The following is a 15,931-nucleotide window of genomic DNA, read 5'->3' as shown; positions in this document are numbered from 1 at the left end:
TACATAATTCCTAGTAATATCAGTTTCATAGGGCAAACATTTATTATTAGCCAATATTACTTTTAACTTTTAAAAGTAGAATAGTTCTTCAATGATTTAAATTATTCAATGAAATTAAAGGCCTTATTTCTCAAAAATGTCTTTGATATAAATTTTTCTAATCTTTTAAAATAATATGCTCATCATTGTGACTTGAGAAACATTTCTATGGAGTATGCTAGATATTGCTAGTATTTCTATTAAATTTTTATCTCTTATTGGAAAATGTTGGAAAAAGATCCAGTGCTTATTTAGATGGCCCAAATTACTTAAAAAGTGTTATCTGATAGAGTTGGCTCTGGAATAAATGTCCTTTAAAAGTTAAATCACCCTTCATATTTTAGATCTGATTAAAGCAATTTGAGGGAATTTTTTTTAATATACAGTCAGTTTTGATTTGTCAAATAATGGAATAGTTTGATAGAAATTAAATCATTTGGGACATACATGTACAAAGGATGAACACTGTTACGGCTGAGAGAAAACTTTATTTTGGGGGAAAATAGATACATATATTAACACTGGGCTGTCCTTGTTCACTTGTTTTGCCAAAATTGTATAACTCAAAGAAGAAATTGCTGTTAAAGGTGGTTCCTTTCCCCTACTCCATTAGCCTTTCATAAACAAATTAATCATATTAGAGTGAATAGGTCTCAATGAAATATTAAGCAGAGGGAGGCATACACATATTGTGCTCCTGTTTTGGTTTCAAGGGTTATTCTCAGCAAAGATCCAGATGTTTGGTAGTTTCAAATGGATCTTCTGTGACAGGTACCTATGTCGATTTAATGTTAAGGTATTTTTTTAAGTGTTATTTTATACCCTTAGGGAAATCAAATTTAAATCAATCTTAACAGTTACAAAAAGACATGCAAGTTGAGAGCAGATTAAAAATCATTCTTCCAGGACTTAATAAATACCATTTGAGAGAATGAGACATCCTTCTGAATTAAATTAACTACCTCCTGTATTTTCCAAGGACTATATTCTTTACAAATATAAACAAACCTACCCTGAGAGTACTGTACAAGGATAGTTTTAAAAAGAAACAGAGTGAGTAGGATAAGAAACAAACGTCTACTAAAATACTCAGGGTATTTCAAGGCACTTTAATTTTTTTAACCTATAAAGCTACAAGTTATATACCAATTTATTATGGTGCACTTTCACTGAATTACTGGAAAAAGCTAACAGCTTTTCTACTTATTATGCAGACTGTACATTTAAGTAATAATATACTGAATTTATTGTTTAAATAAAGTTCATTTTTACCTGTTTTGAGACAAAGAGAGGTTTTGTAGTAAAGGCAGCCAATATGAAGAAAATGCTTCCACAACTGAAATGCTGTTATCATCCAAGTACAATTCTCTTAGTAGAACATGATTTTCCAAGGATGGAAGCTATATTTAAATTTGAGTCATTAGCTTATATTAAGCAAAATATTTTTTTGCCATCTAAACAAATTTAAAAATATAAAACCTATCAAAAATAACAACAGATATATTTGGTAAACTGCAAATCATAAAGTACAATGTAATGAGAGTTTTAGTAAAAATAAAATTTTTAAGAATTAACCTCATAATTAGAATTTATTTTTTCCATACAAGGTAGTTCTGATAAATTTTAATTAGAATTGCATGATAGAAAATTTGGTCCCACTTACGTACTAAAATGTAACTTAAATGTTTTAATTTATTATATTTTGGTATTATGAGAAACTGCTCAATTTGATTTCTTCAAAAATATTCTATGGTGAACATTTTTTAAATATAGAAAAGTATGCAACAGTTTAAAATGGACTAAAAATAAGATACAGCTAATAAGCAAAAAAGAACAAAGAAAAATAATCAAAATTGCTTTTAAAATGTGTGGTTGATATTTCCATAAAAAAAAATGTTGCAGTAATCACAGAAATCAATTAAGTTGAAGCAATTACCTCACTTAGATAATTTCCTTGTAGCTTCAGTATCTGAAGCAATCCACAGTTTTCAATACCCTCTAGTTTAGTAAGGTGATTATATGAGCAATCCAGGTAGATAATGGTAGGAGTATCATAAAGGCCTTTTGTACTAATTAACTGGTTATGGTCCACAACTAGTTGCTGAAGATTTTTCAAAGATTCTAAACCACCTGGAAGAAAAAATTTCCAAGATCACTTGTATCATAATTCTTCCAGATTCTAAAGGAGGGTTTCAATTTTTTCTAAATAATTGCACATTTATATTTCCCAGTATTTCTAATTACAAGTGAAGACTTGGGCCAACTTTCTGGTGAAAAACATGTAAGTATAAAATGTATTATTATTTAAACTCCTACTCAGGAGATACATTTCTGAATGGCATATCATACATCAATTGAAAATTAAACAAAATGCTAAAAGACATAACATTGGGCACTGAATGTTTTATTTTCAAATGACAATGGAACAATGAATACATAGAAGGACACTTTTTTATAAAATAATGTTTAACTCAGTTTCAAGGGGTTTTTTAAATTTTTTTATTTATTAAGTATAGTAGATGTATAATCTTATATTGGTCGTATTTGTTTCAGGTATAAAAATAGTTATTTGACACACTTAAATTGAATCCTTTTTCAAGTTGTGATATATAACATTAGAATGCCATTTTGCTTCCATTGAGATATCTACCTTCCAAATAAAGTAGGTACAACTATATTATAGTCAATGAAGCAATGAAACAACCTAAGTGTCCACTGAGAGATAAATGGATAAAGAAAGAGAGACATGTGTACAATGAAATACTACTCAGCCATAAGAAAAATTTAATAATTCCTATTATGAAAACATGGATGGACCTAGAGGGTGGTATGCTGAGTCAGATAAAGAAAGACAAATAACACATGATTTCATTTACCTGTGGAGTCAAGAACCCAAAATAAACAGACAAGACAGAAACAAACTCATATATACAGAGAGCACATTGACGGTCGCCAGATCAGCAAGGGGCTGGGTGGATAAGTGAAAAAAGGTGAAAGGGATTAAGAGTACAAATTGCAAATTACAAAAATAGTCACAGGAACATAAAGCACAGCAAAGGGAATATAGTCAATAATATTATAATAACTATGTATGCTATCAGGTAGGTATGAGACTTAAGTGATCACTTTGAAAGGTATATAAATACCTAATCACTATTCTGTACACCTGAAACTAATATAATATTGTACATCAACTGTAATTGAGAAATAAATTTTAAAAATATAATAAAACTAAAGAAATATTAGCATACTTTCAAGTATTTTAAGATTGTCACAAGTGACCTCCTTTTTGCTCAGATAAACTAAAAATCAATACGATACTTTCTAAAAAAAGTTAGAGGAGGCTTAGACTATAGCTCAGTGATCATAAGAAAAAAAAATTGAGAAGGTTGTTTACATAAGCCAACCATAGTACTGGAAAGAGATGCTAAGAAAGTCTGTAAAAGTTTCATGGAAGAAGTGGTCTGTCATTAAAAAAAGAAAAGCAAGGAAATCCTACTATTTGTGTAACATGGATGGACATTGAAAGCCATATGCTAAGTGCAGTAAGTCAGACAGAGAAAGACAAATACTCTGTATGATCTCACTTATATGTAGAACCTAAAACAAACAAACAAAAAACCTACAACAATCTCATAGAAATAGAGATAATACTTGTGGTTACCAGAAGCAGGTGGTAAGTAATGGGAAATTGGAGGAAGATAATTAAAAGGCACAAATTTCCAAGGTAAATAAGTGCTAGGAATATGATGTACAACATAATGACTGCAGCTAACACTGCTGTAAAGTTATTCAAAGAGTAAATTCTATGAGTTCTGATCACATAGAAATTTTTTTTCTTTTTTTATTGCATCTATATGAGAAGATGCATGTTAGCCGACTCTATTGTAGTATCATTTCACAATATATGTAAAACCATCATGCTGCACACCTTAAACTTACCCAGTGATTCATGTCAATTATTTTTCAGTAAAACTGGAAAATATTTTATGGAAGATATTAAAAATCTACAAAGGACTATTTAGATTGAACAATGGACTATATATGTTCTCTATAGATAATACCTTGTTATAGGAAAAAAACAATTCTAGGAAACTAGAAATATTGTTTAAGGTTTAGAGTAAGTACTGGTAAGAAGACAATATTCAGTGAGTATTGCATGTCTGGGGGGTGACTGAGGATAAACCTTGGAAAATGAAGTTCCAATCTGATTTTCTTGTCAAAGTCACAAAATACTTTCAATTAAATCTTGAAATGGATATGTTTTTCTACCAAAAAAGTTATTTGATAATAAGGTTAAAGATATTCTTAAAAGAAACATAATTACATATAAAAACTAATATCTGGAATGTATATCATCAGTTTATCCTGGAAAAAATTAAAACATTTAACTAAATATTTGTTCTTTTGATTATACAATATACTATGATTTACAGAAAAAAATAGGGCAGAGAGCCTGCTTCCACAAAAAAAATAGAGAAATAAAAAAAAATCAAATAACAGTACCAAAATCTCAAAAGAAAATTTAATTCTATAGCATATTATTAAAATTCAGATAATAGGATTATGAGAGTATTGTAAATTACTGCCTAGAGATATATGTCAAGAAAAATTATATTTCAAAATTGCAGTATCTCTAATAATTTGAGTCCAAGCAATTTAATGGTATGAGTCTTAAAAATATATATTTTTATGTTAAAGGTAAATTTTTATAATGAGAAATAAATTGCATGATATCTTAGAGAAGGAGGAAATTTCATAGAAGACCCAAAGAAGGAAAGGGTAACTAAAATTTAAATTTAGGCAGTAATCTTATATTTTTAATTCCTTATCCAGGGTCGATGTACTGATATTTTCCTGTATTATAAAATAGCAATTGTAACTTACAGAAAATTATCTGATGTCATTCAGGGAGTAAATTTTTGGTCCTATAAGATATCTGACTAAATTGAAATAATAGACCAATTATATATTATCAATTCCAAGGGATTATAATGTATTACATATAATAGTAAATATATATTAGCCACAACATAATTTGAAGTCTAATGAAATAAAAAAAAACACTGGAATATGCCTTAAAATTGTATCTAATGAACATCAATTAATCCACAGAAACAGATAAATGCTTTCCAGGCATAAGGAAACACTAATTAATGTAAACTTGTAGTTGTGTAATTTCAAATGTCCTTAAGCAAGTATCTTAATGTCTTAAGCAAGCTAGTGTCATAAGCACAATATTTTTTTTAATCCTCATCCGAGGATATGTCTATTGACTTAAGAGAAGGAAGAAGGGAGGGAGAGAGAAACATTAATGTAAGAGAGAGATACTGATTAGCTGCCTCCCATAGACACCCCAACTGGGAATGGAACCCACAACCTAGGTATGTGCCCTGATCAGGAATTGAACTCTCAAGCTGTTGGTGTATGAAACAACATTCCAAACCACTGAGCGATCCAGACAGGCCTAAGTATGATATTTTTAAAAGCCATGTACATGGCTCGTAAGTTTTTCAGGGCTAATCAGTAATAAAATTTTCTCATTTCTAAATTAACTCATTTAGAGTGGGTGCTATGTTTGTGAAACTTTTCAAAGTTCACCCAAAAAGAGCAGCAAGAATGAAAATTAGGTTACACACTGAAAAAAGGTGAAAGATTTGGCATAAGAAGCCGGAAGGAAACAACAGGTAAAGCGGGGGAACAACTGGAAAAAGAACAGAGAAAAAGGCAAACTGAACACTGTGTGGATGATAGTCATTATTACAAATAAAATAAAACTATATAACTTACAATTATCAAAGGCATTTTTATTTACATTAAATTATATATCATCAACAGTGTAAGTGTGGGCAAAACAGTGTGAAGAGGCCACTGTTTTGGCAATGATGAAGCAGCTTTTGCCAGAGGCGTCAAGGGAATAATCCCTTACAGGGATGTCCAATCTTTTGGCCTCTCTGGGCCACACTGAAGGGTTGTCTTGGGCCACGTATTAAATACACAAACACTGATGAAAACTGATGAGCAAAAAAAAGACCCGTGCATAATTTTCGTGATATCTACCACCACAGATAAGCAAAAAAGTCCTCATATAATAACCTTAATTAATATTATGCAGTGGCCCTTTCTATAATCTTGTAAAATTGTTGAGCAAGTCCCAAGTTTGTGATCACTAATATAGAAAATGAACATATCTAAGTAATAAAATGTCATCGTGCATATGTTTATTTTACGTGACATTGCAACATGTAATCACAAAAAAATCTCGTAATGTTTTAAGTAAATTTACGATTTTGTTTGGGCTGCATTTGTAGCCATCCTGGGCCACATGCGGCCTGTGGGCCGCGGGTCGGACACCCTTACTTTATAAGATAGTACGGTGAAAGTGGAGACAATGAGTGTAGATTACTTTTAGATATTCAGTAATGGAGAGACGTCCCTCAAAGTCCTTAAAATGGCCCACAAATCCTTATCTCTGAATTCATCCACTACTACTGTCCCCTCCTCTTGGGACAAACTAACATGAAGAGGTTCAAACTAACATGTTGACCTCCTTGCTGTTCCTCAAACATGCTACACATGCTACACAACCTTAGTGTTGTGTGTATATGTAAGAAACAATTATCAGTATAACATGTTTGGCTAGGAAGATAAAATAAACCTTATCAGCCAATTTCAATTATTAAGACAATACAATTTTCAATCAATATAGAGAGAATGTATAAATAATCTATTCTAAAAACTGTTAGAGATTCCAATCTGGTGAATTACCATGATTTTGAGCTTCAGATACAAAATTATATTTGACTGAGCATTCCTACTTCTAGGAATCCATTATACAGAAATACACACAAAACTATAAAATGATATATAGAGGGATTCTTTGCCATGTTATATAAAAACAAAGAAAGGGAGATAAGTTAAATGTCTATCTGTAAAGAAATAGTTAAATAAATTATGGAGAATTTATAAAATGAATATATATAATCTGCAATACAAAGTATTCTGACACAGAAGAATTTCTATATTACTGTGTGTAAAACCTCAGTTACATACATAGACTTTTAATGCATGAGTTTACCTGAATCTAAATCTATACATCTATAATTTTGTATCACATAGGACAAGATCTTAACTCTTTCATAAACAACTGTGAACAGTGGTTACTCCTACAAAATAAAAAAGAGAAAGTATAAGTATAGAAGGAACATTTCACTGTTTATATTGGATTTCTCACTATTTTTTAAATGTTTAAATGAGAATGCATTTCTTGCGCGATATTTAAAAAAAACAATATATTTGAAAAAAATCAAAGTATTAATAGGCCTGTCACTCTGTATTTAATTTTCACCATTGCCACCACCAACAAAAGGTTGTTGAATGGTAGAAAAACTTGGGAAAACCTGTTTCTGTCATCCATCAAAAGGGTTTGTTATATAGGCAAAGTGGAGGCCATACTTCTTACATTTTAAGATGAAAGTTTTAAAGGAAATGCAGCAAAATGATAAAAAGGAGATTCAGGGGACCTCTAAATCACTGACATAAATACAACAGTGAGGGAGCATATGCATTAAAAAGAGAGCAAATATTGATTGAATACATAACCTAAAATTAGCCTAATGAGAAAACAAAGAATTTCACCTAAAAGGTGTGCAGCATGAGGTCTGCTAACACCATGTGAGAGAGCATGGAAGTAGTTCCTTCAGCCTCACTGAGCTATGGGATGAAGGCAGTCCTGGTTAATAGCTTTGACAGCAACCTCATGGGAGACCCTGAGCCGAAAACACCCAGCTAAGCCAATCCCAGATTTCTAATCCACAGAAATCATGAAGTAATAAATGTTTGTGGTTTTAAATTTTAAGTTGCAGAGTACTTCACTTCACAACAACATAAAACTAATACAGTAAGCATTCTAGTCTGAAGAAAACATGAGAAAGAAGAAACTATGTTGAAAATGCTTTGGGCTATGGATGAACATTTAAAGAAATTTAATGTAACAAGCATTCAAAAATGTTAAAACAACAGGTATCGGTAAATGAATGGACCAAAACTATTAAAACAACAGATACAGGTCAACAAATTAACCAATGATATTAAAACAATAAATATAGATAAAGAAATAAATCAAAATGGACCACGAAAAACTAATAAATAATTTAGACACAACATTTATAGAACAGAGACTTAAAGACTGAATTGCCCACAAAGCAGAGATAATCGCACTGAAAATAAAATGTGAAGAAACAGAAGATAAAAATACATAGATTAATTAAACAATAATATACCTGAAAGATAAACAAATTCAAACAAAATATGGACCATCTAGGGCTGAAAAACAAAATTAAGCCAAAAAAGTTTTCAAATATATAAAAACAAGCTTTGCAGAAATGAAAGAATAACTCAATCTGCAGTTTGAAAAAGGCATTACATTTCAAGACAAATTTGTGTGGATTTATTGACAATAAGATCTCTCTTGGTTAAATTACTGATCAAGGGCAAAGAAAATCTCATTCAAGTATATGGGCACAAAACAGTTATGAAGAGAGAAAAATCAAGTTAGCTTCTAGGTTTACCACAGCAATACACAATATCATATATGCAGTGGAGCAGTGTCCATAAAATACCAAGTAAAAGTGTAACCTAAAAGTAGTATGTACAAAGATATTCTCAAGTATGAAGGCTATGTACGAAGACAGATATTCTCAAATGTGAAAAAATTCAAGAAGTAGAGCATTCATTAGCCCATTTTGAAAAATATGATAAAAAAAGAGCTAATTAACTAATTCAGACAAGCAAAAGATGAAAGAAGCAGTATTAAAAAGAACTAGTCCTAACCCATTTTTGTACAACTCTAATGCTGCTAAAAAATACAAAAAAAACACAAAAAACAGAGATAGTGCCCTGGTCAGGTGCCTCAGTTGGTTAGACTATTGTCCCATACACCAAAAGGTTGCAGGATTAATTCCCCAGTGAGGGCACATTCCTAGGTTGCGGTTTTGATCCCCAGTCAGGACACATATAAGAGACAACCAATCAATGTTTCTTTCTCATATCAATATTTTTTTCTCCTCTCCCTCTCTCTCCCACCCCTCCTTTCCACCCTTCCTCTCTCTCTAAAAATCAATAAACATATTCTCATATCTTCAGGTGAGGATTTAAAAAAACATAGTCATAAATCCTGATATAACAAAACTTGTGAGGAGAAAAATAATTGGAAAAAGTATAAACTAATTTATTCTATTTTCTTAAAGATTTTCCAAAAGTAGCTTTACTTGTAATATAAAACTCATCAGAGACTCATTCCACTAGCCCCAGCACTGCGTTGTGTCCTCATGGAAACAGAAAAAAGATATGGAATCTATGCCCAAGTATCTCTTGCATGATAAATTCATCTAGAATTTTTTTAAAAATTAAAATGTAAAATTATTAAAAATTTATTAAGTGACTAAAGTAAATTACAAAATAATATTACAGTAGTGATTTTTTAAAAGGTAGGAAATTATTGGAAAATTTCAATACTCGCTATATTTGGACAGTGGGATTATAGATTATTTTATTATCTTACATTATAATTTTTATACAGTAAACATAAATTAAAAGTTACTTAGAAAAAATTTTAAATTCTATATTTAGAAATTACAGGTCAGATATGGCCTTATCACCTTTATCTCTGAAAAAAATTAAAAATAGTTTTTACATTTTATAAAATGTTTCCAAATGAGTTGTTATGAAAGTTAGCAACACTCAATCCAAATTCTTAATAAATATGGGAGGCAAAGACAGTAAGCAGAACAGTAAAGCCAGTTTTCAGTGTGAGAAAATTTGTTAAATATGATGAATAAGATCAATTTCTATAGATTCAAAGTTTGAGGAGACAAAACTCAAAATTCACATATAGTAGACAAGTATAACAGACAATTCCACATAAATATGGAAGCCCAATCACCTATAGCCAACCAGAGGAAAGGAAATTAAATTGTCTGTCTCAAATCTCAGCAAAAGAGGAAAAAAAATGTACCTCTTAAATTAATAAACACAAGTTGACTCTCTCATAGTTTTGTAGCTCAAATTCACTTTAATTGTGATCAGAAAACTTCCCTCCAAAATGTAGCACAAATGAAACCAGATTGTTCATGTTTTCCAGCATCCAAGAAATCCTCTCTAAAGAACAAACTCATACCATATGTAAGAATAGCCACAAAGCTTAAATTTTAAGGGAAATAAACAGGTGACAAAAAAGCACATGAAATATTTAATAAAATAAGGTGCCTTAAGAGTTAGCAGAAACAATAAATTCCAGAAAAACCAGACCCATATGGAAATTAGAATTATTTGAAATAAAAAACTCAATAACCAGAATTAATAGCAAGACAGAATTTGTCAGCTGGAATATAGATACATAGAAATGATCTACAGACAGCAAAAAAACTGAAAGATTTTTTTCTTTTTCTTTTTCAGTTTTTCAGCCTACTATTTCAGAAGGAAAGAAAAAAAATGAGTAAGAAGAAAACATTTGAAGAGAAAATGGCTGACACATAGCCAAAGAATATTAAAGAGTACAAGCCACATACTCATTAATTGCATCAAATCCCAAGCGGAATGAATGGAAAAGAAATCCACACCTAGACACATCAGAGTAAAAGTGCATAACTGCAATAACAAAGAAAAATACTTGAAATGGGCATAGAAAATACCCTCAGGACTTCTGGAAATGTAACTGCCATCTGATTTTTAATAGCAACAGTGAAAGTTGGTAAGTAATGGAAAGATATCTGCAAATTACTCAAAGAAAATAAACTTCAATTTAGAAAAATACATTTGGTTAAATGATTCAAATATGAATGTTAAAGACATTTGCAGACAAACAAAATCTTCTAGCATTTTCCAACTATTACCATAAGAAATTTTAAAGGATCTACATCAAGAAAAGGGAAAGTGATTTAAGATCTTAAATGAAATAAGAGGAAAGTGCATAAAAGCAGTGAATATGGGCAAATATAATCAAACTTTGGCGATAAAAAATAACCATAATGTAGTCCATGAAGAGTTAAATAAAAATGAATTTAAAATCCTGAATAAAAAACCATAAATTAGGAAAGTTGAAGTAGGGATATAAAGTAAGTTGAAATGAATTGAGCACATTTTATTTTCATGGCGACCACTAAATTAATTAATAAAGGTATTAAAGGAATTAAGAAAAAAGAGAAGATGAGGGGGGAAATCATACCAATCAACCCAAAAGAAGACAAGGTGAGGGGAGGGAGGAATAGGAAATGTAGGAAAGCTTTCTCTTTACAGTAATGAGGGATTAGGTAGATAACAAGAAACAATTCTTTATTGATAACTAGAAAAAAATGACAAAATATAAACACACCTGCTCAAGGCATTGAAGAACTAAAATAATATAGAAGAGGGTTAAGTTCCAGAAAAAGTGAAATGAGTACATTATTTATGATCTCTATTAATTCTAGGAAAGGATAGGATGTAACACTTGGCAGTCAAAAATGTGGGCTCCAGGGTTCTCCTCAGCAAAGGAGGCCTAGTGACTCCCTGCCTCACTTTGGGTTGGTACCTCCATGTGCTTATACACTAATCTAAATATAGAATGGCTCCCAAAGTACGGAAGCCCAGCTTTAAGCAGTCTCAATATAAGTATATATATGGATTTAGCTGCACAGAGATTGCTGGTGCTTGTTACTAGAAACAATAAAGACTTCTGGAGGGAAATAACAGCAACATAGCTTCCAATGGATTATGCAGTTTTGTTTTTTCTTAGTATTCCCTTACTGCAACATAATAAAAAACTTAAAGCAAGCAGATAAAATCGTGTGAACAAAAACCAAGAAAAGCAACAAAAAATAGAAACCATCTATAAGGAATCAGATAATTATGTTATCAAACAGAGAAATCAACAAAACTTTGTTGAACATGTAAAATAAGAGTTAAATATAAAAATTTATATATTAAAATGTATATATTAGATATTATAAAATGTTAATGGAATGCTAAATAAAAGAAGCAGAGAAATTCTAAAACTGAAAAACTTCAATAACTACAAATGAGATTTTGATGGATAGACTGGACAGTATATTAGACACAGTTTAAGGGAGATTTAGTAAACTGATAGAGTAAAATAAAACATCCAGAGTGAGGTATGGAGATGCTAAAAAAAAAACTTATAAAGAGTATAATTATAAGAGGATTATAGAAGATAAGGGGTCCTATATCTCTGTAGATTTATATAGCCAGGTGGTGAAAGACAAATACCATATGATCTCACCTATTAGTGGAATCTAATCAACAAAGCAAGCAGGCAAGGAAAATATGACCAGCAACACTGAAAGAAAGAAGAAACTGACAGGGATGGAGGGATGGAGGGAAGGGGTAGCAGGGAATGGAAGGGGAAGGGTCAGATCAAGGAACAGGTGTGAAGGATGGAGCCTAGGTAGGGGAGGACTGAGTGGGGGGGGGGGGAGAGCAGGGGAGAGTGGTGGTGGGTAAATGGAGACAAATGTATTGGAACAATAGAAAAATTAAAAGAAAAACAAAGAAATGATGACTGAGAATTTTCCAACACTGAAGAAGAAGGCCAAGCCACAAATTTAAGAGGCACAAGAGACTGAAGCCGAATAAATCCTAAATTGACCACAAGTAGATACATCAAAGTAAGCTGATGAAAATAGAGCAAAAGAAAAATTTTTAAAGGGAAAAGAATATTATCTTCCAAAGATCAACAATTAGATTGTTGCGCATCAACTTAAGCAGAGAAATATAAAATGGAATATATTCATAATGCAAAATATATGCCAAATGACAAGTCTATATCTCAAAATACATATACAAGTGTATATGGATATGTCTGTATTATGTTAAAAACATATTTAGCCAAATAAAATCTGAAAGAATTTAACCCAGCGAACTTGCAGTAGATCAAATATTGTAGATGAAAGATGAAATAAAGAACAATGGAAATGTTTTAAAAAGTAGGTGAATCCAAACTATAATGACTTTATAAAATAATAATGCCTTAAGGCATTCCAATTAAAAGAGATAGCAACAGCACATTAAGTTGGAAGAGAGTTAGTGAAGTTTACATATTCTATGACCTTGTCATCATCTTGGAATAAGAGGGAAGTACCAAATAAATTTAGACTTGGTAAATCAAGGAGACATGCTATAATATTTATAGAAAACCAAAAGAATAGTAAAATAATACTGTATAACTGGTAGAATAGAAAGGAAAAATTGAATAATTTAAAACCTCAACCAAACCAAAGAAAAAAACAAACAAAATAGAAGAGCAAATAGAATCAAATAGTACGACAGTGAATTTAAACTCAAATATATCAGTAATTGCAGTTAATTATTGAATTGTACTTAATTTATTTTTATGGACTAACTGCTACAAATCAAAGTTAGAATTTGTCAGGCAGCCTTGATAAAATAATAACAAAATCAACAAATTTTTACATTATATAAGAGATATACCAAAAATAGAGCTTGTAGAAATTTTATGAGTAAAAGAATAGAAAAAGACACATTATGTAAACATTAACCAGTGATTCTCAAAGTGTGGTCCAGCAGAATCCCCCACACCTAGAGATGCTTTTAAAGGTTCTATGAAGTCAAGAACTATTACTATTTCTTAATAATTCTAAGACATTATTTGCCTTTTTAACTCTCAGTTCAGGAGCACAGAGAATTGTGACTGAGACTTCCAGTCAAGATGGCAGTGTAAGCACATATGACTCGCTTCTTCACATAACCACATCAAAATTACAGCTAAAATATAGAACAACCATTCTTCAGGAACATCAGAAATTAAGCTGAATGGAAGTCTGACAGCTATGAAATTGAGGTGAATGGAGTCTGACAACTACAAAATTAAAGAAACTACATCCATCCAGACTGGAAGAAGGGGCACAGATGCTGAACAGGCTGGTCTCTCACCCACATGGATAAAAATTTGGGAGTGATATCTCAGGAGCAAGGAGTCCCAGACCCACATCAGGCCCCCAGCCCAGGATTCCAGTGCCAGGAAATTAAGTCCCCACAACTTCTGGCTGCAAAAACCAGCAGGGGTCAAATTGGGGGAAGAAACTGCTGGAGCCCTAAGCAGCTCCTCTTAAAGAACCCGCACATGAACTCAGACTCACTCCCTCTGAGCTCCAGCACCAGCGTAGCAGTTTGAAAGGCACCAGTGGCACACAGGGAGAAACTGAAGTGTCTGGCATCAAGGAGAACAGAGATCATTGCCCCTTTGCTGAGACTACCCCCAACAGAGCTGGTAGGCTGGTGCCATCTCTGAGACTCCATCACTTAGCTAACACTGTTTGGCCCACCTTGGAGATCCACAGAGGCTCTACCCCACCCAACTTTTGGGCCCACCCAAGCTGCTTTTCTACAGGAATGGCTGGTCTTGGCTCATAAATCTTATCAAACAAGCAACAGCTGCCTCAGTGAGCCCTAGCAGCTGTCATATTAGATTCACAGCTTGAGTTCACCTGGATATCTCTAAGCCCAGCAAAAGTAGCAGCCATGTCAGATTGCTTCACAGCTCGGGCAGGGTGCCCCCAGCAAAACACAGGTAGGGGCTGACCTTGGCCTGCACCACCTGGGAAACCCTAGGGCCAGCACACCCCATGGAGGGCTACAGACCACGTCAGAGCATCACCACCCTACCCCTGCACAGCTTATCCTCTCTGGACAGTGGAGCTTGGTGGTCAGTGGTCATAGGTAGTACTTGCAGCTGACTGGCCTGGGTGAATCCCTCCCATTGATCTGCCAATAGCAACCAAGGCTCACCTACAAGACAGAGTACACTCAAGCCCAGCACCTTGAGTTCCTAGCTTGGGTGATAGGGGAGGCTGTGCCACTGGACCCTAGAGGACACCTACTACATTAGGCCACACTACCAAGACATGGAGTCAAAGGAGTTCTACATAATACATAAAAATAAACACAAGGAGGCTGCCAAAACAAGGACACAAAGAAACATGGTCCAAATGAAAGAACAGAACAAAATTCCAGAAATAGAGCTAAATGAAATGGAGATAAGCAATCTATCAGATGCCGAGTTCAAAACACTCTTTATAAGGATGCTCAAGGAACTTAGTGAGGGCCTCAGCAGCACAAAAAAGACCCAGTCTGAAACAAAGGATACACTAATTGAAATAAAGAACAATTTACAGGGACACAATAGTTGAGTGGATGAAACCAAGAATCAATCAATGATTTAGAGCCTAAGGAACCAAAAAACAACCATGCAGAACAAGAAGAAAAATGAATCAAAAACAATGAGGATATAGTGTAAGCAGCTTCTGGGACAACTTCAAGAGGTCCAACATCCACATCATACGGGTGTCAGAAGGAGAAGAGAAAGAGCAAGAAATTGTAAATCTATCTGAAAAAATACTGAAAGAAAAATTCCATAATTTGGTGAAGGAAATAGACATGTAAGTCTAGGAAGCACAGAGAATTCCAATTATGATGGATGCAAAGACACAAGACACATTGTAGCTAAAAAGCCAAAGGTTAAAGATAAAGAAAGGTTCTAAAAGCATCAAGAGAAAAGAAGTTAGTTAGCAGATGGTTGCCAGATGGGAGGCGGAAAGAGGACAATGAATGAAGAGGTGAAGGGATTAAGAAGTACAAATAGGTCGTTACTGAATAGCCATTGGGATGTACAGTACAATATAGAAAATAGAGTAGCCAAAGAACTTATATGCATGACCCATGGACATGAACAATGGTGGGGGGTTGCCTGAGGGAGTGGGGGTGCTGGGTGGAGGGGGACAAAGAGGGAAAAATCAGGAAAACTTAAGTATTGTCAATAAAATATAATTTTTACAAGAGCATATAGTGGAGTTTTCCAAAAGCTACATTAGATATATTA

General features: G+C 32.8%; 1 protein-coding gene across 1 annotated transcript in view; it reads right to left on the bottom strand.

The window, feature by feature from the left end:
- Nucleotides 1-15,931, bottom strand: part of LRRIQ1 (leucine rich repeats and IQ motif containing 1) — a 208,549-nt gene that overhangs the window by 150,530 nt on the left and 42,088 nt on the right. Inside the window, 2 exon segments of the mRNA XM_054579834.1 lie at nucleotides 1,312-1,439; nucleotides 1,976-2,169. Of these exon segments, the coding sequence (XP_054435809.1) occupies nucleotides 1,312-1,439; nucleotides 1,976-2,169 (322 nt within the window).

This window comes from Pteronotus mesoamericanus, unplaced genomic scaffold (genome assembly GCF_021234165.1).
Source record: "Pteronotus mesoamericanus isolate MK-2021 breed Mesoamerican mustached bat unplaced genomic scaffold, CSHL_Meso_final contig_56, whole genome shotgun sequence".
Classification (NCBI taxonomy): Eukaryota; Metazoa; Chordata; class Mammalia; order Chiroptera; family Mormoopidae; genus Pteronotus; species Pteronotus mesoamericanus.
This window is presented reverse-complemented; position numbering and strand designations above follow the sequence as displayed.